The 26,145-nt window shown below is 39.1% G+C and overlaps 1 protein-coding gene across 2 annotated transcripts in view; it reads right to left on the reverse strand.

The window, feature by feature from the left end:
* The window catches only part of CDCA2 (cell division cycle associated 2), a 50,148-nt gene that overhangs the window by 14,441 nt on the left and 9,562 nt on the right, over positions 1–26,145 (reverse strand). The window contains exons 5-13 of one of the 2 annotated variants that reach the window (XM_045774115.2): positions 21,828–21,978; positions 20,223–20,407; positions 18,488–18,572; positions 13,201–13,409; positions 10,860–10,944; positions 10,152–10,402; positions 5,638–5,686; positions 4,047–4,135; positions 2,969–3,106 (exon numbers count right to left, since the gene is read on the reverse strand). In XM_045774115.2, coding sequence (XP_045630071.2) covers positions 2,969–3,106; positions 4,047–4,135; positions 5,638–5,686; positions 10,152–10,402; positions 10,860–10,944; positions 13,201–13,409; positions 18,488–18,572; positions 20,223–20,407; positions 21,828–21,978 — 1,242 coding nt within the window. Of the gene's footprint in view, positions 1–2,968; positions 3,107–4,046; positions 4,136–5,607; positions 5,687–10,151; positions 10,403–10,859; positions 10,945–13,200; positions 13,410–18,487; positions 18,573–20,222; positions 20,408–21,827; positions 21,979–26,145 lie in introns of both variants that reach the window. The other variant, XM_045774114.2, reaches the window with a different exon arrangement.

Consider the following 26,145-nt stretch of genomic DNA (forward strand, 5'->3'; position numbering starts at 1 on the left):
TCCTCCAGTAATATCCAAAGAAAAACTTTCAGAGTCCTTGAGTGTCTAAATGTATTTATTTTTCCTTTTACACTTAATTGAATTTGACTAGGTACAGAGAATTGGGCTGAAATCAAGTTTCGTTCAAAACTTTAAAGGTCCTGTTCAATTACCTTTCAGCATTCAGAATGCTGGTAAACTTGATACTACTCAGATTCTTGTTTCCTGGGAGGAAAAGTCCACTTTTCTTGTTATCCTTATTGTTCAATTTCATACTGACAGGCTGAAGTCCTGGCCTTTTTTTAATTTAATTGTACTAGGCATTCCGTAGGCCCTTATAACCTGAAGACTCCTTTCTTCCACTGTTGGAAATGCCCTTCTTTTGACAATTTCTCATTCCATCTTCTTGTTCTGAGGCCCCTACGTAGTCTCCTACATGCAGATTTCATGTCTCTTATTACTAGCCTGTTTCTCTTTTGTTCTACCTTCTGGAAGACTTCCCTTTATTCTCTAGTCCAACTACTAAATTTTACATATTTATGAATATTTCTTCCTCTGCTCCTTTTTTATAGCATCCTCTTCTCAGTTTTATGCAGATAATATTTTCTTAAATCCAAGTATGTCAGTTTTGGTTTTTTTTTTAATAAAGTTTCCTTCCATCCCCAGGATGATCTCTCTTTCTGGGGTCAGCTTTTCAACTTTTAAATATTGATCTTTCAACTCTGGTTTCTACTCAGTTGTCTGATTTTTACATAAGAAAAGATTGGATAAATTGGTCTGAGAGTTTCCTCTGCTTTCCAGCTCAGTCTCTTTTCTGCAGGGAAATACTACTGGCAGGGTGGGGCAGGGCAGAATGGGGAGTCTCAGCTGTAGGTTTTGCTTTGGGGCGAGAGCAGGCTGTCAAGACTATGGGACTTTCCAAATGCCAGAATAAGGGCTTTTACCTACATGACAACATCTGTTCTGAGATGGGAGAACATGGCAGGAGAGGGGGTGGGGTGCCAACTGGCACAAATGGTCTCATGTACAAAACCTCAGTTATTCTGTTTCCCATTACCACTTCCCACTCTCACCTTCCACTGGACCTGCCAATACTGGGCCCAGTGTCTCCTGGGATCGTAATGTGCAGGCTGGCTCCCAACGTCTCTCTGACTCCATCTGAGCATACTCTGGGCTGTAAATCTACCTCTTTCATCTGTCAATGTGCCCTCATCCACTTTGTCTAGCAGAGATTCACTGAAGGCTGTCGTCTGTTGCTTAATATCCCTCCTCCCTTCCTACCTCTTCTCATTGCTATTCTGAGTCTAGTCTTCTTATTATATCAATTATTTTCATTCCATGGGGTCCTGGGAGGGGTTGAAACAAACCTTAATGTTCAATCCTCCTTGAACTTTCTGGCTATTGATTTTATGTCAAAAAGTATGTGTATATTCTTTGTAGCAGTGTTTTTTAAAGAGTCTGAAGAAAACCAATTTCTGATGCAATAATAAAGTGAATAAAAATGAACTCGTGTATTTTTTTTCAGCAAGGGGATCTTTCAAAAGCGTGTGATCTATAAGAGGGACCGAACCAGGAAAATGTCTGGTTTCTTCTGGCTTTGCTGACTTGCAGATGTTCGGGCCATGTTTAAGCCAGTTTTTGTTTCATGGAACATGATGGAAGTTTACTGACTGTTTTGGGGGGAGGGGGTGTTCGGGTAAAATTGATGAGTTTAGTTTTGGAAAAGTTGATATCTGAGGTGCTTGTAGGATGGTTTAAGAAGAGAAGTCTACTGGGCCATTATGTTTATAGATCAGAAAGATTTGGGACACATCAACCATGCTGCCTATAACATCACCCAGAATGAACACAATTTAGAAAGGCAAAGAGTAGAACTCTGGGTAATACAAATTAAGGGTGGGTAGAAAACAAATAAACCTTTAACAGAGACTGTAAAGGGTGTTCTCTGTTATGTCAAAAGCTGCTGAGGCAAGACCTCAGGCTGCGGTAGACTTTAGTCACTAAGTTACTCAACATCAGTTGGAGTTGGAAAAATAATTGGAAAAATAATTCAAGTGAAGAGGTAGAAAGTGAGACCAGACTTCAGATAGTATCTGAAGCTATGTTTCCACCATAGGAACACCTGTGTGATTCTCTCCAGGAGCAATGTTAGATGGGAGAGGGGACAGTGGTGGATTAATCGAGAGGTGAAGTGGAATGACAGGGATGCAGGATGGACATTACTGACAAGAGTTGGTGACACAGCTCATGCAGTTTTGGGTGAACGAGGAAACGCAGGAAACGACGGGATTATCTGAATGCTGGAGGGTACGCAGAGGAGCTGGAAGATCGTTAGTACTGGAAGAGGTAAGTGAGGGAGTGAGAACGCTGGCTGGAGAGGCAGCTGGGGTCAGAGAATGGGACACAGACGTGTGTACTGTTAAAAGCGGGAAGGTCTTGGTAGCAACAAGCTGTGGGGAATGGCAGAGGAAGGTCTGGGTCAGTGCAGTGTCAGGGGTCCGGTGACTGAGTTAAGGTGCTAGATCAGCTACCCATAAAGAGATCGTGAAGTCACCTGAGCCAGCACAGGCCTTGAAGTGTTGAAGAAGATGAAGAGCCAGTTTCTAAATTCTTCCTTAAATATGGGAAGAGATCCAGCCACTGGCTGAAATGGAGTCAAACAAGTGGTAGATGGCACCTCATCTTTGCCTAAGAAATTAGAGGAGTCCTCTCATAGGGTGGGGTTCGATTAGATTCAAAGGTAAGAATCAATTTAATTTAACAGTTGAGTGCTGACGTTTTACTATGCTGAATGTAAGTAACACAATGAAGAAGATACAAAAACGGTCCTCGGGTAATTATAGCTGAGTATATAATTGCCTCTGGCCCTTTCTATTCTATGATCTAGGTCTAATGTTAACTGGAAAATTTTTGTTTCCATGCTTTCCTGATCATACAACAAAGAAAGGTACCACTTCTACTCTTATTACATCTTTAAAGACACACTTACCTGATTCTTTTTAGGAAGCACTCTTCCTGTGCGCTTCCTTTCCTGAGATTTCCTCCTATTAATTTTCTTTTCTTTACAAGGCTGGGCTTCTGTATTAAGTAAGTTGCAAACATTCTCTTCTGCGAAAGTGATCAATTGCTATAAAGAAAATTTAAAGGAGGGACACCATAAAACACAAGCAAATTCATTTTGATGTATGTTTCTCACATTTATTTTCCTTCCCACACTGCTGCTACATTTTCTATCCCAGTTCCTTTTAATTCACAAGTTCCATTAGAAGTATTTTAACCATCTTAAACTCGAATGGGGGAGAAGAGTAATTACCAATTTCTGATCTTATTAAACATAGACCCAGAAGCATATGCACTCTGTCCATTATTTTAAGGAAGAAAAAAAAGTTTAAAATTAGTTGATTTATTTCTTAATCAAATATTTACTAAGCATCTACAATTTAGCAGCTAACTGCTGTTGAGTTATGGGGGGGAAGAAACATGCACTTAGATTACCTAAATGTGAATTCTGGGTTTATCACCCAACAATATCAGCTAAAAGCCCCATAATGGTATATTATATATTTATGAATTTAGACAAAGATCCAATTTTATCTAATTTAATGACATAGGAAAAGACATTCAATGGGAGATATGTTCCTACTGAACATAGTTAAAACCCAGTGTTTAAAAAAAAATGGAAAATGAAATATTTTTGTAAAAAGTTATAATTATGCCAGTTTCTGGCTCTGTTAGTTACACGCTACTCTTTTCCATTGTGTACCTCAATAAAATTCACAAAACCACATATATCCCAAATAAATGTTCCAAACAGATTACCTTCTACATTAACACAAACTCTGAAAGCACCTTGTTTTATTGTATTTTTCTTCCAACTAACAGAATTAAAATCAAATCAGAAAAAGAGCATTACCATGGGTTATATACATGCTATGTAGGTAAGGTATTTGCTCTCAATGACTTTAATCAAATCAAGATTTTACCCATATTCATGGGATCATAAAAACAAGAAAAAATCTATAGCAAGATTTAAAAACAAATACATTATGCCAAATACAAACACTTACACTTCTTCTGTTAGAGGCCCGTGTTATTCTACCAACTTTATGGGAAACTATTTTCTCATGGTTTTTTGAAGAGCTAAAGTCATCAGTGCCTGAAGAAGACACAAGCAAAATTAGGGTAGCTAACAAAAAGTTTTAAGAGCCATCATTTTTCAGATATACTGGATAATGTTTTGGATATGCACCTTTGCTTTTAGCATAATATAATATCTAAACATAAATAATTACCAAGATAAATTTTGAGATTCAAAAACATGTTTTAAAACTTTAAGTTTACTGAATACTCAGAAACTTTCACCACTTTCCATGGAGAATGCATACCATATAACGCTAAGATAACAGATGAAATCACATTACAGTAAATACCATATTTTCACTCATGTCCATTTATTCCAAGCTACATTTTGTACAATGAAATTGCAATAAAGGGCATTAGAATGATCATGAAAATAATTTTTATAACTTACAAAATTCAGGTAAATTTTTCATTTGATCACTTTTAATGGTGTAAATGAAAGGCAGTACAGTGTGCAAAAGAGCATGGGCTTTGGAACGTGACAGACTACACTTCCAGGTTTAGCTCTAACTTCACACTCCAGGTCTTGGATTCTATACCAGTGAATCTGGTTTGTGTCTTCCAGCCAAAAAGAAGCCACTAAGGGATTTCTGTCAGGGGAGAGACATGAATAATGGTCCCCATGACATTTGTCATCCAAGTCCTGGCTTGCATTGATATGATCACAAAGAAGCCAGGGACTCGAAATGTGCAAGTGCCCAACAGGCCAACTTAATGTTGGTGAACAATTCCAGACCCTGAAAAATGACCCTTGTGATCCACATTGTTCAGTTGTGCCAACTGTCATGAGGAGATTACTGTTGAGAGGGCAACTCCACTGTCTGCAAGGACTTGAAAAATGGGGATACCATCTATGGAAGTTAACTGTGGGTGATTACAAGGTGTGAGACCTGGATGGACAAGAGATTCCTTTTTTTTTTTAATGACATTTATTTTAGAGAGAGAGCACACAAGCATGTGGAAGAGCAGAAGGAGAGGGAGAGAATCTCAAGCAGGCTCCAACTCCCTGCTGAGTGTGGGGCCATGCACAGGGCTTGATCTCACAACCCTTAGATCATGACCTAAGCTGAAATCAAGAGTCAGACGCTTAACCAACTGAGCCACCCAGGTTCCCCAAGAGATTTCTTTTTTTTTAAAAGATTTTATTTATTTATTTATTTGATAGAGATAGAGACAGCCAGCGAGAGAGGGAACACAAGCAGGGGGAGTGGGAGAGGAAGAAGCAGGCTCATAGCGGAGGAGCCTGATGTGGGGCTCGATCCCATAACGCCGGGATCACGCCCTGAGCCGAAGGCAGACGCTTAACCGCTGTGCCACCCAGGCGCCCCCCAAGAGATTTCTTATAAGCTTTTCTATACTACATATATTTTTTTAGACCAAGCACACATTGTTATAATAAAATTTTAAAAGGAAATTAAGAGTGAGTTTCATATATACACATATGGAAAATGACATTTATCTGATTTTAAGATAAATAAAAGTTACTACCTGAAAGAGTCCCAGAGACCGAAGACTTACTTAGAGGACTCAGAACTGCAAATGACACCTGAAGAGGTTCTATATTTTCCTAAACAAAGAAAAACAAGAGTAGAAATTAGACATCCTTAAATTCAGTGGACATGTAATGTACCCAATAGAAAATAAATAAGGATTTCTTTTTCTAAGTGGAACTGTAGTAAGCATAGAGATGGAAAATCAATAAAAGATTAAGAAAAAAAGTCAAAGCAAAACAATACTAAATATAAAAATATTTTATAATCTTTACCAATCTTTAATGAAACTATGTTTACTAACTACAGTCCAACAAATAAAATATTAAATGGAAGTAGCCATAAAGATCTACTAATAAATTACTCTTTGGTTTACTTATAATCACATGTCCTAATTCTAAAGTAAATGGGACATTCCATTAATAAACACAATCTAACATTTCAATATTATTCAGGGAAACTTCAGGGAAAATGGCAATATAAATGCAGATGTCAAATCTTTTCTTTCCCACACAATTATCAGTATGATAGTAACTGTTGGATTTTCATAAATAAAACCTGTCAGTTTGAAGAAATTTTCTTTAATTACCAGTTTGCTCAGAGTTCTTCTCAGAAATGACCCTATGGTTTTTCTTGATTTGTTAATATGGTGAATTATAGAATGTTTTTCAGATATTAAACCAACTTGGCATCTCTGGGTTAAATCTCACTTGGTCATGATGTAGTACCTTTTTATGTATTATGCTCACGAAGTGATAAGTTTTCTTATAATGTCTGATTATGGTATCAGGTTAATGCTGACATTGATGAACTGGGAATTACTCTCACCTCAATTTGTTTGGAAGAGTATACATAAAATTAAGTCTTCCTTAAGTGTTTAGTAGAATTCATTAGCAAAATCATCTGGACATGCAGTTTTCTTTGTGGGAAGGTTTTAACTACCACTTAAATTTCTTCAATTGATATAGGGCTAATGAGGTAAATTATATCTTCTAGTGTGAGATTTGGTTGTATTTTTCAAGGAATGTGTCTACTTTATCTATGTTGTTGGATTTATTGGCATTAAGTTTTTTTTTTTCTATAATAGCCCCTTATTATCTTTTTATCTGTATTATCCTTCTAAAACCTGTTAGAACATGTGGTCAAGTCACATATCATTCCTTATATTGGTAATTTTTTTTTTTAAAGATTTTATTTATTTATTTGACAGAGAGACAGCCAGTGAGAGAGGTAACACAAGCAGGGGGAGTGGGAGAGGAAGAAGCAGGCCCCCAGCAGAGGAGCCTGATGCGGGGCTCGATCCCAGATCACTGGGATCACGCTCTGAGCCAAAGGCAGACGCTTAACGACTGCGCTACCCAGGCACCCCTGGTAATTTTTTTTTTTAAGATTATTTATTTATTTATTTGATAGAGAGAGAGGCAGCCAGTGAGAGAGGGAACGCAAACAGGGGGAGTGGGAGAGGAAGAAGCAGGCTCCCAGTGGAAGAGCCTAATGTGGGGCTCGATCCCAGGACTCCGGGATCACGCCCTGGGCCAAAGGCAGACGCTTAAGGACTGAGCCACCCAGGCGGCCCATCCTTATATTGGTAATTTAAGTATTTCCTCTTTTTCTCTCAGAATAGTCTGATTGGAAGTTTACTCATATTATTTTTCTAAAGTATAATCTTTTTATTTCAATGATTTTTCTCTATTTTTGTTTTTTACTTCATTGATTTCTGCATTTATCTTTATTAATTTCTTCTGTTTGGTTTTATTTTGCTTTTAGTCTCTTAAAGTGGAAGTTGGGATCATTAATTTGAGATGTTTCTTATGCTGAAATATAGGCCTCAGTTATTTCCCTCTAAGCCTGCTTTAGTGCATCCCACACATTTTTGTTGTTTTGTAGTGTTTAGGGTTTACAGCATACATGTTTAACTCACACCACTTTGTGTACAGCCTAAAACCCCCTCCCAGCCTCTATGCCATGTTACTTTTGTTGTATACTTACTGACATGTTAAAAACCAAATACACTATTGTTATCCTTGCTTTAGAGAATCTTTTAGAGTTTAATAATAATAAAAAAGTCTATTACATTTGCCCAGCGTGGGTTAGCAGCTTCAGTGCTCTTCATTCCTCTGTTAGATTTCCATCGGGAGCCTTTTTTTTTTTTTTTGACTAAAGGACTTCCTCTAACATTTCTTCTAATGCTAACCCCTTATGGCAATGATTCCTCTCAGCTTCCAGATGTCTGAAAAAGCCTGTCCTTCACCTTTGTTTTGAAAGATGGCTTCACTAGATATAGAATTCTAGGTTGACAAATTTTGTTGTTACTGTTTTGGTTTTTTGCTCCGAGCAAATGCTGTTGCGTTGTCCTTTGTCTTGCAGTTTCTAATGAGAGTTCTGCTGCCTCTCATGTCTGTTGTTCTTTATGTCACCAGTCTTTGCCTCTAGGTCATCGCAGGCCATGTATCATGGATTCTAAGTAATGATGTGTCTTTGGCGTACTATTCCATGTTTCTTGTGCTGCGAATTTGAACTTCAGGACTTGCGAGTTTATAATTTTATCAAATTGGAAAATTTTCAGCCATTATGTTTCAAATATTTTTTCTGTTCTGATCTGTTCTCTCCTTTGGAGACTCTAATTACATGCATATTATGCCAAATAAAGTTGTCCCAGGATCACCAACTGCTCATTTTTGTTCAGTCATTTTTACTCTTTTGTGGAGAATAATTTCTATTGCTACATCTTTAAGTTTGCTAATCTTTTCTTTTGCAGTTTCTAATATGCTATTAATCTCATTAAACATATCTTTCTTCCCAAAGATTATAATTTTCAGCAGCTATAATGTACAGAGTTCAAATTGGATCTTTTCTGTATCTTTCATGTTCTTAACAAGTTCAATCTTTCCTCCACTTCCTTGAACATACGAAAGATAAAGTATCTTTTTTAATGCCCTTGTCTATAAATTCTACCATATGTGTAATTTCTGGGTCTACTTTTATTGACTGATTTTTGTCCTAATTAGGGGGCATCTTTTCTTACACATCTATTACTTTTTCATTGAAATGTCAGACATTTCGAATTTAATGTTATTTGACTGGATGGTTTTGCTGTTCTTGAGCTAGGTTATACAATGCAGTAAAGTCACTTAGAGGAAAGTTGTGTCCTTTCAAAGCTTGCTTTTAAGCTCTGCCAGGCTTTTAGTCTAATTCTGTTCTACTAGTGAGGCAATATTCTCCCAAGCATCTGATGCCCTCTGAATTATACGGTTTTTCTATCACTCAGGTTGGTGGGAACACTTCCTGACCCTCTGTAAGATCTAGGGATTGTTCCCTCTGCTCCATTTGGGTAGCCCTTTCCCTGGCATCAGGCAGTTTATTCACAAGCACACGATGACCAGTACTCAGCTACAGGCTCAAGTGAGACACCCTGCAGATCTCCAGAGCTCTCTTTGCAGCTCTCTCTTCTGTCCTTTGCCATGAGTTCTAGCCTCCTTTGCTTTCCCAGACCCCAGCTCCATTTTCTCAACTCATGGAGACTGTCAGGCTCCACCAAGGTAAACCCTTCCTGTGCTGTGGCCTGGAAGTCCAGCCCAGGCAGTAAGTTCCTGTACAGCTTGCCTCATTTGTTACCCCCCTCTTGGGGATTACTATCCTGTGCTTCCTGATGTTCAATGTCTGAGAACCACTGTTTTGTATATTTTCTGTTTTGTTTTTTTTTTCTTAGTTGTTTCTTGTGAAAACATAAATCAGGTCTCTGTTACTCCACCTTGGCTGAAAGTGGAATATTTTTATTTCAAAGTGTAATAGGCAAGGGTGAGAATGAATGATGGTCCCAATACAAAAATGGGTAAAGATTAGCAGACAATTCTCTAGAGAAGAAATTAAAATGGCTTATAAACCTATGAAAAATGTTCAAACCTCTGTAAACTAAAAGTTTTCAAGTCATCTTTTTCTATCAAGCTATTAAAAAAAGTACGGTTAAAATGCAAGGTTTATCAAGTGTGGTAAATGAAAACCATTTATGCTGCCTTTAAGTCCAAATTGGTATACTTTCTGGATACTCAGCAATATTTATCAAAAAGGTAAAAAAAATTCCTATTTTTTCATCCAATAATTCTACCTACAGAAATTCATCTTAGAGGAAAAAAGTTTATATGTACAGTGTATCAGTTCTAAGGTTGCTGCTCTCTCACATCTTCACACCTCTGAAATCTGAGTACATCCTACAATTCATGGTGTGTGATAGCTTAAGTTCCAGCCTCTTGTCTTGGTGGTACATAAAACGATGGTACATCTTACAGTCAACGGTATTTAGGGTCCATGAAATATGCTATGTACAAGGAGTCATGCAATTATGAGAACATGGCTAATACCCCGTGCACCTGTCGTGATGAGCACAGGGTGGGGGGAAAAAACTATCTAGAAAAAAGCATTAATTTATACCATGATATATCATTTAGTCCATTTCATGATTTCAAAGCATAATTATTGTTCACACAAAACAGGTGAGGTCTGATGAAAATAGAAGCAAGTTTGTTCCACATTTTTCACACTTACAAGATTCTCCCCCTTGTCATCAAAATTTGGTTGTGATAACTGCAACTGCACAGGAACTGGTGATTGCTCAAGTAGCAGGGGACTGATACTACTTAAATCCTTTCTGCGGACAGGTGTTCCTCCTTTACGCAACGGAGTATTTGCTGGCAAAGACTCATCAAACACCTCAGGGCTTAGATCCTCTCCAAAAGTAACTCTCTTCCTCTTCCTGATATTTAGAAAAGCTGGCACTTTGAAATTTTCTTGACCTTCTATAGGTAATAAATGGGTAGATAAAAAAATTAGGCTATATTTTTTATCTAAAAATGCATATCCTAGAATCTTCTAACATGATTAGATTCACCTCTTATTTGTGTAATAGAAAATACAGTTTGTAGAAAAAAGAAATTCAAAGTGGAAAAGGTAAGCAGTAGTTCTAAAATATGATAATAGATTTTAAAGTAAATTTTGCATGAATATCTTAGAAGTTTACAAAATTGGAATATCGATTTCCTTTACAAGTATTACCATTAAGCACAAATGGGCAGATGAAATGGACAGACCAACTGTGAGGCTCTCCAAAGAGATTCCAACCAACTATGCTTCATTCCCATGTAATGTGAGAAGCATCAAAGCATTTAGCAGATCATTGGAAATACCACATACTAGATCAGATATTTCAGAAGAAAATTATATCCTCAGGCTTCAAAACAAATGTAAATTTCTTACCTGCTTTTTGTTCTTTGCAACAGTTTGCAAGATTTGAGATTAAGCTTGGATGAGTCCCATCATCACAGAGATTGTCACAGTGTTCCTAAACAAAATAAACATCAATGAATAATCTTACATATATAAATGCATATGCACGGTCACTAAAGGGGCCACTCTGAAGCCCTGTCTGCCAAGGATAGATATTATATAGTGTTGCAGATTACATTTACTTTCATAATTGTTCTGGCTTAACGACATGAGCCACAGGAAAAATGGGATGCCCTAAACATTACTTTAGTAAATAGTGTTTTAGGGCCAAGATTAAAGAACAGAGATCCATAACAGAGTAAATAGTATTTTAGGCCAAGATTAAAGAACAGAGATCCATAGGCTAAATTCATTCCATCATTTTTCATCTGGCAAATGAAGACAAGGAAAATGTGAGCGGCTAGAGTTATCACATACCACAGATGGTATCAAATGAGGCAGGCTATCTATAGGTATAAGAATTGTGTTTTGTCTTTTAATTATGGGAATCACACCTTTTATAGGTGTGTAAACCTCCTGTCCACATTACTATATTCTTGAGTTAGGAACCAGGAAAGAAGGTACTACTATCTGTCCCTCTCTACTTCCCCAAAAGCTTAGAGAGTTGGCAAGCTGGGGATGGGGGCAGTCAATGCAAGTCCTGGAGTACCAGACAGGGCCACACTCAATGCAGGGCCACTGGAGTGACCCAGGAGGAAGCCCAGGCTGTGGGCTCCATGAGTCACCTCCAAATCATCGCCTGCTTCCTGAACCCCAGACCAGTCCGTGTTCTCAGTGCACCCGTTCCAGGAGCAGCACCTTCTCTAAGCAACTGTCCTGCCCCAAACAAACCTCCTTGAGCAACTCTCTCTTAAGTCCATTTCATCTTCCTGACCAGGAAAATGCCCATATCAATATTTCCAAAGTCAGTGAATGTAGGAAACAAAATTCTTGTGAACTTTTAGGCTATCTTTAATTAAAACCACCACGAAAATTAACAAACAACTCAAACTGTATACACCTATAAACTCTGGAGAGCTTAGGAAAAAGATCATCAATTATAAAAGTTTACGTATAATTTTAGTGGTAGGACTTGATGTTTGCTATGTAATGCTGTTAATCAGTAAGGGTTATATGGATCATGAAGATGCTAAGTCTGAGAAGATGAAACAAATACAAGATATGAACAAGCAATGCTGCATAGAGACCCACATCAGCTCTTTAACCAGAAGAACTGTTAAACATTTAAAATAACCATTGACCATAACTATTCATGCAGATAGAAGGCGGTCTAGTTCATTTTGGCTTTAGAAACAGATGTGTAGGCATGATTATACATTTAAATGCCTGTGGACTGAAAAAAAAATTACTTGTCATTTGCCAGGCACTGGTGCTAATTTCATATTGTCATCCCAGTTAATGCTCAAATCACCCTGTAAGGTAGTTATTAATGTTGTCCTTTCAGAGATAAGGAAACCAGGGTACAAAAAGGTTATATAATTTGCCCAGCTCTTAAACTTCAGAGTGAGGATCTGAAACCAGGCACTTGGGACTTCAGAGCCCATGCTCTCAACCTCTCAGAGCATTTACACCCTGCCATGGATTTCAGTATCAGATTTATCTGGGTTCATTTAATAACCTCAAGCCTAAGTTTACTTAAAATGGGGCTAATATTCTCCTTGGAGTACTAGTGCTGCTACATGATATATGCAAGAACTGTCCATAGAAAGTACTCAATAAGGGGCGCCTGGGTGGCTCAGTCCATTAAGCATCCAACTCAGGTTATGATCTCAGGGTCGTGAGATTGAGCCCCGCGTCAGGCTCTGTGCTGAGCACGGAGCCTGCTTAAGATTCTCTCTCCTCGTCTCCCTCTACCCCTCCCTGCCACAACTCGTGTGCACACACACTTTAAAAAAAAAACAAAAACAAACAAACAAAAACCAAAAAAAAACTCAAGAAGAGCCAGCTAATTCCCAGCAACCTACTCTTAGCTCATATGAGCTGAGTTCAGAGAAACATAAATGCTTATTAAAAAGCTATCTCTAAGACCAAATTTTTTAGGTGGAAATAATTTAACATACATTAATAACTATGAAACTCTTATAAAATACAGTCTACATATATTAAATTCTACAAGTTATATTTCATACTGAGTTTAGAAAGAAAGGAAGGAACTCTGCACAGTGCTCTAAGTAAGAAAGGAGGGGACAACATGTAGGGCAAGATATCTCCTTTGAAACCAGTATGACACATACAACAATTTGTAAGAATTGCTTTAAGCCAAAATGAATATTTATTCAGTTTGCTTTAGGAAAAGTAGCTCTAAACTTACCTGCAGGCCTTCAGGAAACAGCTTAACAGAGGGTTTCTTTAGCACAGAACGAAGTACAGAGGTCTCAGGGGACGGAACGCCCCTCTTACAGCATGGAGTGACCGGTGACCTGACTTCGGGAGCGGTGTCTGTGCTCACTTCTGCAAAGTTGTCAAGTGAAACAGCACCCCTCGATCTTTTGCCCTCTACACACTCAGCAACCTTGACTCCTTCAAAGGAAACATGCAAACAAGGGAGGTAGAAGACACCTGAATCTGGCTGTTCTACACCAAAAATATTATGTATTTGCAAAGAGAGTAACACGCTATAAGAAACGTGACCCTAATATATCCTGCTTAGGGAACGACATCTGAAATTTCATTTGGATATATGAAGAAGAGAAGTGGCGCTGGCCATTACTTTCGATTCAAATCTAACTACTGAGGGTAAAGGTAAGCAAGGAGTTTGGGCTCCCACGGATCTAAGCCAGTACCCATGAAACAGCTACTGCTGGTCTGCCTCCACTCATGACCCCAGTGCCTCGCACCAGAAAACTAACCGGAGTTGAGCAACGAAGGAGGACCCATTTCACTGCTGGAGTCAGAGGCATTTCAGCGCACAAGGGAGGCAGGAGGGAGAGGTGGGATGTGAGAAGAAAGATGATTAAATCAAAAATTTTATATGCTGTGTGTGCCCTCAAACAAAGCAAGGCTTCCTCCCACATATTTTTTTCTCACAAGAAAGCACTTCTTTATGATCGACATTTAACAAATATATATTGGGCACTTATGTTGTGACAGGCATTCTTTTCTAGGTGTTAGAGAGACAATGATGAATAACAACACACACACATCTCCCATATTACAGGGACAGACAATATAAAACACCTGGGAGGGGTAGGAGGAGAGAGGGAGCTATGGCTACTAAAGGGGAGCACAGCATGAGGGACCCCTGTTCCGAAACTGTTCTCTATCTTGTCTGCAGGGTGATCACATGAGTCTCCACGTGATAAAATTACATGGAACTAAATATACACACAAATAAGTGCACGTGAAACTGGTGGAATCTGAAAAAAAGTCAGTGGATTGTATCAGTGTCAATTTCCTGCTTGTGACACTGTATTACCGCTACCCAAGATGGTACCCCCTGGGGAACTTGGTGGGGACGACACTGGGTCCCTTTAGATATGATTTTGTACAACTGCATGTGACTCTACAGTCACCGCCAAATAAAAAGTTAAAGAAATGTATAGGTAACAAGTAGTTAATATATGCCTTTAAAGGAAATAATGTCAAAATTAAGGGGACATGGCAAGATAAAGTGGGAGGGTGGAGTTGCTGTTTTGAGGTGTTCAGGGATCAAGCAGGCATCTGAATGAAATGAGGAAGTGAGCCATGCATATATCTAGGGAAGAACCTTACATGCATGAAGCCACGTGCAGAGATCTGAGATGGAAATGAACCGGGCACACAGAGGTAGAACAAGGCCAGTGTGGCTGAAACAGCATGAGCAAGGAGAAGAGAACTAAGAAGCTCCAAGAGAAGGGTAAGGACTAGGACAGGTGGGGACTGGGTACTATTCTAAGTAAGGCTGGGAGGTCAATCAAAGATTTGGAGAAGGGGAATGAGCCAGTGGTAACTAGCATTTTAAAAAGAGTACCCTGGACACCATGTAGAACACTCTGAAAAGGGGGTCGGCAAGGATGGAAGCAGGACAATCACATAAGAGGAGACACAAAACAATCTAGGCAAGAGAAGGTGGAGCCTGGACCAGAGTGGTAATAGTGAGGGGGTAGGAAGTGCTTAGACATTTGATATATCATCAAGATAAAGCCAACAGCATTTGTTAATGGGACTGAAGTTTAACTTTTTTTTTTTTTTAAGATTTATTTATTTGAGAGAGAGAGAGAAAGCGAGAGAGGTGGGGAGGGGGGGGGAAGGAGAAAGAGAATCTCAAGAAGACTTCCCACTGAGTGTGGAGCTCAACACGGGCTCAATCTCACGACCCTGAGATCATGACCCTGAGATCATGACCCGAGCTGAAATCAGAGCCAGATACTTAACAGACCGAGACAGCCAGGCGCCCCTGGAAGTTTAACTTTTAAAAGGGAGGTGGCCAAGGTTACTCCAAGGTTTTTGATGCAAGCAACTGGGTGAATGGTAGGATCATTTATTGAGATTTAAAAAAAAAAAAAAACAGAGATGAGCAGACTGGGGAAGGGAAAATAGTCAAGACCTTTTTGAGTATGTTAAGTCTGAGATGTTTATTAGACATTTCTGTGGAGACCAGAAAAGGCCATTGGGCACTTAAGAGTTCAGGGAAGAGGCCAAAGACAGGTATTTAAATTTTGAAGTCAACAGCATGCAGATGGCATTTAATGTGGGAATGCCCACAATCACCTAGGGAGTGAGTGCAGAGAGAAAAAATCTGAGCACTAAACCCAGGGCAATCAAATGTTTAAAGGTTAAAGGATGGAAAAGAAGGCATAAAGAAAACAGACAAATAAGGAACGGTCAGGAAAACAGGGGAAAACAAGAGAGAATGGTGTCCCAATGCCCAGTGAAGAAATGGTTTCTCCCAGGAGGGCACTGGCAGCTCTGCCTGCCATGCTGGGACCCTGAGGAGAGGGTCTGCTGAGAGTGACTAATAGGACAGCAATGAAGTGGTGACCAAGGCCCGTTTGGAGCTGGAGCAAGCGAGAATGGGAGGTGAGGAGACAGAACACGATCTGCTCTTAAACGGAGCTTTGCCACAGAGGAAAGCAAGGAAATGGGGTTTTGACTAGAAGGAAATCCTGGGACAAGGGCCAGTTTAAGATGGGAGATAATACAGCACATTGTATGTTAATGGGAGAAATGAACAACTCAGAAAAGAAGGGACACCTCAGACAGAAGGTCCTCAAAGAGGGAAAGGACCATTCTGAAGGGGTTGGCCTTGGATCAGAGCAGAGGATCTACTGTAACAGAAGGAAAAGTTGGGGGGCATGCTTGTTCAGAGCAGCATGTGTGTGGTGGACAGTGGCCCAGGCCATTTGCTTCAGACATCTTTCGTTCTCTTGGTGACAGAAGCAGCCAGGGATGACAAAGGGGCACCAGGGAACTTTATCGCAGTCATTCATGGGGAGGGCTGCCCGATTTAGCAAATACAAATGCATGAGGCCCAGTTCAATTTTGAATTATATCTAATTATTTATGTGTATGTATGTTGATATAAAAGAAAAATATTGCATGAAACATACATTGTGTAAAGCAAAAACATTACGGGATTTAAAAGGAATATAAAAGTAATATAGAGCATATCTATAGTGTAAAGGACCATAAAAGACATGGGTGGGCGGATAGGAAATAGAAACTATTTTACAAACTGTCTAGATCTATTTCCCCTAACACCAACTCTTTTTGGGTCCCAGGACCCAATTCCAACATGGGGGGAGGGAATTCTCCCACACACAATGCCACCAAGCAATTCCCAGACACCAGCAAGGTGTCCAAGAATTCAACCCAAGTCTGACACCACCCAGAGACAGTATCAGGTTCCACAGGTCAAGGGCTCAGTCCTACAAGAGCATCCCCCACCCCCCATTTAAGATACCACGAGTCGCAAGTCCTGGGCTATCACCTGTGCTTCTGACCAACGTGCTACAGACTGGAGGTTCCAACAACTTCCTCCTTGGACTTCAGATACCAGTCACAAGTCCAGACTGTTACCTAAACTTCTGACTGAGTGGCTTTCAATCAAGAGATTCTCAGGACCTCTTCAATGTTCTTTTAATTTGCCAGAACAGCTCACAGAACTCAGGGCAACACTGTTTACCAGTTTATTAAAGGAAATGAGAAAGGATAGGAATCAACAGCCAGAGGAAGAGAACAAAGGAGAGGTCTGGGGAAAAGACACAGAGCTTTCATGACCTCTCTAGAAGTAACGCTCTCCCCACATTTCCATGTCTTCACCAACCAGGATGCTCTCTGAACCCTGTGTTTCTGAGTTTTTATGGAGGCTTCATTCCTTGGGCATGACCAATAATGTCATTGGCTGATTCAACCTCCAGACCCTGTCCCCCCCTCAGAAGTCAGGGGTGGGGCTTAAAGTTCCACCCTCCAATCACAATCCTGGCAACCAGCCCCCACCCCTGGGTGGGGTCCAAAGGCACCTTCATTAGTAGTGGTAAGACACCCATGTCACCTTTATAGCTGTGAAGTATTTTCAGGAACCACGGATGAAGACCAGGTCTATCTGAAAACTGCGTATTTGGTCATCTGAATATTTCTTATTTATATTTATTCATTCAATAAATAATCATTTAGATAAACAATACATATTTTCTATAAATCATTATATCACACTGTCTTTTACATGAAGTTGTACAACATTAACTCTAAGTAGACTGTGAAAGGTTAAGGATGTATCTTGCAATCCCTAGGGTAACCTTAACAAAAAAGACGCAATGAGGTATAGTTTAAAAGGTAATGGGTAGGGGCATCTGGCTGGCTCAGTCAGTAGAGCACCCAACTCTTGATCTCAGGGCCATGAGTTCGAACCCCACGTGAGGATTAGAGCTTTAAAAAAATTTTTAAACAAATATTAAAAAATAAATAAAAGGTAATGGATAAGTGGATTTCCAAAAAGAATATTTCAAATAAACCCCAAAAAGACAGGAGAAGGGAAAAAGAGGAACAAAAATCAGAACAGACAAATGCATGAAAAAATGGTAGATTTATAAATGTAACCATATCAGTAATGACTTGAAAGGTCAATGGAACAAATACCCCCATGAAAAGGCAGAGGCTCTCAGAATGGATAAAAAAGCAAGACCTAACGATATGTCTTTAAGTTTTACTTTAAAGATAAAGACACAGGTAGGTGATGATAAACCTAATACCTTACTGGTGACTTTCACTCAATACAAGCATACTGATTTGGGGAAAATTTTGAATGCTGGTCCCCTTCCACACACTTAAAAACCAAAAAAACAAAACCAAAACCAAACCAAAAGAAACACAACACACATGTAGTGTTTTCTCTTACAAAATACATTACGTGTTCAGACATCCTGTTTTTTTTTATAATAGATTCTGTCAACTTGGAAATATTTCACTAACTCTTATCAGTGGCAGTTTAAGAAAAAAAAGTCATCTCTCATATAATAAGAATTCTGAAACATTTCTACTAGACTGAGAGCTTTTAAAATGTAGGGCACTGCTTCAGTTTTCCCAAAGTTTAGCACCTAGGTAAGCCAACCATAAATGTCTACTGAACATGTTTCAAGAGATGAACAGGCATAGGTACTAAGGAAAGATTAAATACTTACCACTTGAAGCCTCCGTGAGCTCGGAAAGTGAAACAGACTCTCCAACTAAATATCCAGAGTGTGTTAAACCAGATTCAAAAGATTTCTTGGGGGGGGATAAAATTAAAGAAATATTAAATCTTATTACTTACAGGAGTACTGAGATCTTTATAAAGATTTAAGCATTATAGATTATCTAGAAATCTGATGTTCAACCAACCAATCATCATCTAGCTGTTAGGAAAGCATACAGGAATTGAACTAAAAACAGAGTACGCATTGTTAACTGCAGCCTAAACATCCTACTAAACAAATTTCAGCTCCCTAGGAAGTTTATAGGGCACGTTTTTGTTGCTTACTGTTTGAAGTCTAGAAAACTATACGGATTAATTTTAAAGAGGAAATTCTCAAAAATAACGAAAAATGGGGGTGTCTGGGTGGCAGTCAGTTAAGCATTCAACTCGTGGTTTCGGTTCAGGTCATGATCTCACGGTCGTGAGATGGAGTCCTATGTCGGGCTCAGTGCTCAGTGCGGCGTCTGCTTGAGATTCTCTCTCCCTCTGACTCTACCCCTCCCACTCATGCTCTCCCCCATCCCCTCTCTCCAAAATAAATAAATAAATCTTAAAAAAACAAATAACAAAAAAGGTTATGTAATTATTTTAAAAAGTATTAATATAACTAGGATAAGAAAACTATTAATCGCTAGGATAGAAAACACATTCTTATTAATGTGGACACCATTTCTAAATCATGGTGTATGTCCAAACAATCAAAGGTCTGATGAGAAACTATTGGTTTTGCAAGATGATGACTTTATATCAACTAGAAAAAAGCAGAGGGAGCAGAGATTATAAGTGACTCTAAGCTACAAATGAAACCTATTGGACCCCGAGGAATCTTACTATCAAATATTTATTATGCCAGTCCAAATAAGATCAACAGGATATGTACTGAATCTTTGTGACGAAGAAGTCACAGAAATAAAGTTTCAGATCTAATGGTGTCAGGTGTGTCCTCTGACTAAAGATATGGGAACCAGTTGTGTCACACCAGAACTAAAGCAAGGAAAGCCAGCAATGAGAGAACCAGCTTCCTGTTTACATGTGAGGGAAGGTCAAGGATCCTCAGTACTAGTATTTAATTCACATAGCTTATGATCATTTGACAACCTTAACAGGCTTTAGGTAGCTACAAATAACAAAAATCCCTACACCTACTTGAAAGAAGGGAGCAGAGCAAAGGAGAAATTGCTAAATAGCACCCTGCTTCCCAGCCAGTATTAAACCAGTTAGGGGCAGAAAGGCCAAAGTGCAAGACCCCCAGACCTGAGCTGCACAGCCCATATAGAATCTTCAACTCATTTGCCAGTTGTGTAAATAATATGCTCCTGTGTCTGCCTCCTCCAGTGGACTAAAAGCTGCTCAAGGGCAGGGCCATGATTTTCTCACGGTGATACCATCAGTATCGAGAACAATACCTCACAAGCAAAAGAACACTGGGCTTAATGTTTTCATTGAGAGTTTTTCGTAACCAAAAGCAACATGCTAATCAAAACTGTCTAACCAATAAGCTAACCAACAATAAAAAAAAAATTTAACAAGTAGGAGACACATACACACACAGCATAATTTAAAACTCAGCTACAATATAAAAATACAAGATACCATAACTGAAAAAGGGTTCTGACAGTCTTAAAACCGTCTAGCTGGAAAACCAAAGCTTCATTTTCCTAGGATTCTGGTCAGTGAATTACCTCAGAAAAATCTGCAGGAGCAGTTTCAACAGCACTATGAGAAACGGCACTACTGAGTGTCTGGAGATTAACTGCATCAGTTAGATTTTCATCAAAGTTGCTCTGAGAGGATATCCTTCGACGTTTGGATGATAAGTTTGCAGGGAAGTCAGACTCTTGACATTCACCAAGACCTTCCTTTTTGGCTATATATACAAAACAAAATAAAAACGTAACACAGGCAAAAATATTTTCTTTTACTGTATCACTTTTAAGTTTTGCACATAATAATTTCAGTAAAATGTAATGCTTGAATCTAAATACTTTATCAATTAAAAGTACATTTTCCTATTCAGAAGAAATCTAACTGAAAGGTAAGAGAACATCACTACTAAAAGGATAATAAACATTAAAATTTTTTTCTTGACTTTGAAAATATACAAAGATATGCTAATATACATTTTCATTTCTTTAAAATTTACAATGAAACCTTTTCTTTTGAACTTTTTTTTTTTAAAGATTTATGTATTTGGGAGAGAGAGAGCACATATGAGCAGGTGGAGGGGCAGAAGGAGAGGAAGAGGTAGGCTCCCCCCTCAGCAGGAAATCCAACGCAGGACTCAATCCCAGGACCCCAGGATCATGACCTGAGTCAAAGGCAGAAGCTTAACTGACTGAGTCACCCAGGGGCCCCTTTTTGAACATTTTAAAGGATGTGGTTATGTTCTAATACTGGTTCTGCTTTGACTGTGTATGATTTTATGAAACACACAGCCAAAATGTGCCTCAGTTCTTCCCAAAGAGAATGTAATCATCTGCAGAACTAGAGCAATCATGTCAGTAAAATATTTTAAAATGCAGGTCCAGAAGTGAAAAACAGGTAAGTTATAAACTACAAATACAAACGAGTATGTCGGAGTGGGTCACGCATGGGAGAGGTAGATGAACTGGACTTGTCTTGAGTACCAGTGCACTGTTCGTGAGGAGGTGCTGCAAGGTACTTGAAGATGGTTCAAGAAACCCAAAGCAAAATCATTAAAGCACCAGAGGAATGGTTATGACAATTTTGGTAATGCCAAGATTTTGTCTAATTCTGGTGTTTCAAATGCCTTGTGACTGGAAAATCAGAAGTGACAAGGAAAAGTAACCAAATGGATTACAATCTACAAGTTATGGTAAAGAAGAGGACAGGCTATTAAGATGTCAGATTAGATATATCTGTTTATAACATCAGGGTTGGGTGTTTGGTATTCATAGAAATGCTTACCACGCTTAATAATAAACCTCTAAAAATCAGGGTTTACACGCTAAAATTCGTTACATGCCCTTATTCTACAGATGAAACAAGCCAACCAGCTCTGACATGTTAACACTTAAAACTCAACTGTGGCCATGTGGAACTGTAGGCTCGGGAATGCCTGAAAAATCAGTTTTTTTCCAAGACAAACCAGAATTCTACATTTTTGTGTGAAATTTCCCAAATTTTAAGTGTTAGGCTCCATTTAAAAATACAGCTCTGCTCAGAAAAGACTGCCTTCACACTGTGGAACTAAATCTTTTTCATACCTCACAGCCTTGTCTGAATAAATACAGAAGTCACAAACGAACTAAATTCTTTCTACTCACTCGAGCCTGCGGTCTTGAACTCTTCTTCTGCCTCTGAGAGTCCAGGACAGTCGGTCATGTTTTCATTCTCCTTTATGCAGTGAAAAGCTGACTGGAAGGCAGACATTCGCTCCCTTAAAGAATTAACATTTCGATACAGTACAGGACTGCCCTGTTAAAATACAGAGACTTGAAGGATATTATAGATGAAATCAAACACAGTGTCTCTATTCTAGGCCTAGAACCACTGCATCCAGGATTAAATACATAAAGGCTTTTTGAAGATCAGAGGTAATAAATGAGTGTAGCAGAGCCTCTTCTCCCTTGAATCACGAATTTTCAGTTTGAGTATTTTGGGTGCTGCCATCACCCTAGTTTCTCCTCTGCTCCTCCCTCAGTTTTTAACCCGAGCACAGAGAACAGCTGGGTGGTACGTGTAGACATGTAGCTACAGCCTGGCTCAATACTGTGATTAGTCAGGCCACGCACATGACAGAAGTCGGGAGTAGGTGGGGAAAAGCTTTAAAAAAGCACCCGTGCAAATCACGTCCCCAGTTATTTGGGGGCTGTTTACACAACTCTTGAAAAGGATTCTTTCTGGGGAGCTTAAGGACTCTCTTTTAGAGTCCTTAACCTGAGACAGCCTCAGCAAATCAAACTGGAAAGGGAAAGAAGTTGAGCACAAAAATGTTGGAGAGGCCAGTCTAAGCAATTGTAAGGAGTACAGAGGAAAGCACTGAATCCTGCAGATGGAGTAAGAAAGAGGAACCTGCCACTTTGGAAATTTCACCGGAATTACTAAAAAAATAAATAAATAAAAAATAAATCCACTGGAAATTATCTGCATGACACATGAAGGTCTCAACATACCTAGTTCAAGCCAAGCTAGCCTGTCACTTCCATCCATATACACCCTCTCCCCAGGAGGCCAGGACAAGACACAGATGTTCTGCAGCAGCTCACATACCCGCCTTCACACCCTCTCCCCAGCTACATTTTCCTGATTTCATGGGACCTTACCTCCTTAGAGCTAAAAGCTGGCTGTTCGCTAAAACCACAAAGCCAAATAGTTAGATGGTTGAAGCACCAAGAGTGCTCTGGAAACTCTGCTAACAGTATTTTAGCCAAGCAGTCATCAAATGAAATTGACACTGGCAGGGACAGAAGTGCCAGATACATGCAAGTAACATACAATTTAAGAGTCCTGTTACCCATAAATTATTAAGTCCTCTATCCAAGTTTTTTCCCCCCTTTACTATTTAGACTAACATATTTCCACTAATTTGGAGCTTGTAACAATTTAAAAATTACACCAACAGACAAAAGTAAAAAATTACCTCCGTTTATGATATCATATGGAGGAGTATCAGTTAAAAGCTTGAAGCCATGTTTGATGGTGGATCTGCTCACACACTTGGTTCTATTCCCAGTTAAATACATTCACAAAGCAAACTGTTACATAATAACAGAATATTTTAAATCCAAATATGGTTGATGATGTAAACCTTTATGACATAACACATAACATTCATAAAAAGCTCATGGCCAACTCTTCTGTGTGAGATATGGAGAAAAGAAATGGGTTATCCCGAAGTCATACAATTTACCTCCAATGGTTTTTTTTTTTTTTTTTTTTTTGTACTCTTGTTTGAACACGGTAGGGGTAGGTTTAATGTCCTAGAAATTTAAAGCACTTTGAAATGCTGCTAAAACAAATGAAAGGTCCCTAGTTAGAATCGTTTTTCTCTATTTCCTGATGGAGAACGGGAATATACAAGGGAAACGAAACATTCAAAATGCACCGCTTTATTCTTTTGTCTTATGAAATCTATCAGCCAACAACGTTCCTTCCACATACCAGATACTGTTCGAAGGGCTCAGGACATAGGGGGAAATTACATTCCGGACTGAAATTCTGAAAACATATTAATATAGTTTCAGGTACAAGAAGTGCTAGTGAGAAGATGAAAAAGGAAAGTGATGAAGTCAAAGTGCTGCTTTGGTTTGGGTCAGAACGGTGTCCTATCTAAAGCAATAGCTGAGCTGAAACCAAAACTATGAGAAAGTGGTGGTGGAGCAAAGATGTTGGGGGAGAAAGGCATTCTGCAATAACAAGGCAGAAAACGAACAAAAGCTTAAAATGGAAACAGGATGCAGCAGGGAAAAAAGCCACCATGCCCAGGAAACGGAAGGAGATGGGGATATGAGGCTAATGGTGAGCAAGGCTCAGATCAGGAAGGGCAACGAAGGCTTCAAAGAAGGGGTCTGGGTTTAATTCAAGGCCTAACAGAAAGCCATGGGAGGGGTTTAAGCAGCAGAATGATCGATCTGATTTGGTCTATCTCCAACTGCTCTGTGGGCTGCTGGGTGGATTAGGGAAGGAGGGAAGTAAGGAGACCAGTTAGGAAGTAGGAGTTGGTAATCTCGGCAGGAATCACATTAGGGTTGTAGCAGTGGAGCTGTGGGACATGAGGACTTACAGAAAGGTTTCTGATAGGTAGCTGAAAGGTAGTGATACGCTGAATGTGGAAGAAAGGAACCGAGGAAGATTAACAGGTAGCTGGCCTGAACAAGTGGATGATAATGGCACATACTACGACCGACCGAGAAGTGGGCTGGAGGATCTGGTGTGGAGGAGAAATGTAGAGTTTGGCTGTGGCCAAATGCGTATGAAAACACCCTAGTGAAGCTGTTGAATCGGCAACTGGATATCTAACAAGGTCTGGTGTTCTAGGAAGCTCTGGGCCAAAGTTAGACATTTCTGATACAGTCTACAGCTGATCCTGAAAGCCATGGGAAGGGATTAGGATGCCTAAAGAAAGCAAATTAAAGGGGGCAGAGGGGAGCCCTGGGGCACTCTAGCATTTCTGAAGAGAAAAGTGGAAGAAGGGGTGGAATCAGCACATGAAACACAGAGGGAATGACCAATGACACAGAAGGAAAATTAGGTCAGTATGGAATCCTAGAAATGAAGTGCAGAAAGTGTTTCAGGGAGGGCGTGGTGGAACATATCAAAAGCTGAGCAAGGGCTGAGTAAGATGCAAACTTAGATTTCATCTTTGTTTTGGCAAGGTATAGACTATTTGGGATCAATGGTGACAAGAGTCTCCTTGATGGCGTCATAGAAACAAAAGCCCAATTGGCGTGGCCAGCAGTCTCAGAGAGGATGGGCGAGGGGCAGTGGAGTAAGACAGACAGACAAACATGGTCATGGAGTTTTGCTGTGACGAAGAGGCACAGAAATGGGATGACATGGAGATCTAGGAGGAGTTAAAGAGAGATATTAAGATTTGTTTGTACTAATGGAAAATGACCCAAAAGAAAAGGATAACATAATTGAGAAGAAAAAAAAAAAAGTTCAGAATGACCAATTTGGTCATAGTAATATAAACACTTGAATATTTATGTAATCCAACTATTAGAAGTTGTAGAGGATGGGGAGTACACATGTGTATATATGATAGAAAGTATAAGGAAGAAAGAAGGCTAATTCTCCACTATCCACAGTGGGAAGTCAATAGTTAATGCCTTTACACTGAAAGATTAAGTAGTAGCAATTAGGCAAGAAATAAAAGGCATCCAAATTGGAAATAAACAGGTAAAACTGTCACTATTTGTAGATGGCAATACTAAATATAGGAAACTAAAGACTCCACTAAAAATCCATTAGAATAAATGATTTCAGTAAAGTTGCAGGATACAAAACCAACACATAAAAATCTGTTGTGTTTCTATACACTAATAATGAACTAGCAGAAACTGAAATTAAGAAAACAATTACATAAAAAAAAATTAAATAGCTAGAAATAAATTTAACCAAGGAAGTAAAAGACCTGTACACAGAAAACCATAAGAAACTGATGACAAATGTATGTTTGTCCAATCCATGAGCACAGAAAAATATTCTGTGCTCATGGATTGGAAGAATATGGTTAAAATGTCATATTACCCAAAGCAATCCACAGATTCAATGCAATTACCATCAAAATTCCAAAGGTATTTACCAAGACATACAACAAATAATCCTAAAATTTGTATGGAGTCACAAAAGACCATGACTAGCCAAAGCAATCTTGAAAAGAACAGACCTGGAAGCATCATGTTCCCTGATTTCAAACTATATTACAAAGCAATAGTAATCAAAACAGTATAGTATTGGCATAAAAACAGGAACACAGATAAATGGAAGAGAGAGTCCAGAAATAAATCCACCCATGTATGGTCAACTAACAGAAGACAAAAGAGCCAAGAACATCCAATGGGGAAAGGACAGTCTCTTCAATAAATGGCATGGGGAAAACTAGACAGCCACATTCAAAACAGTGAAACTGAACCACAA

The sequence above is a fragment of the Ursus americanus genome, chromosome 13, assembly GCF_024610735.1.
Source record: "Ursus americanus isolate L20-20 chromosome 13, mUrsAme1.1.p, whole genome shotgun sequence".
Lineage (NCBI taxonomy): Eukaryota > Metazoa > Chordata > Mammalia > Carnivora > Ursidae > Ursus > Ursus americanus.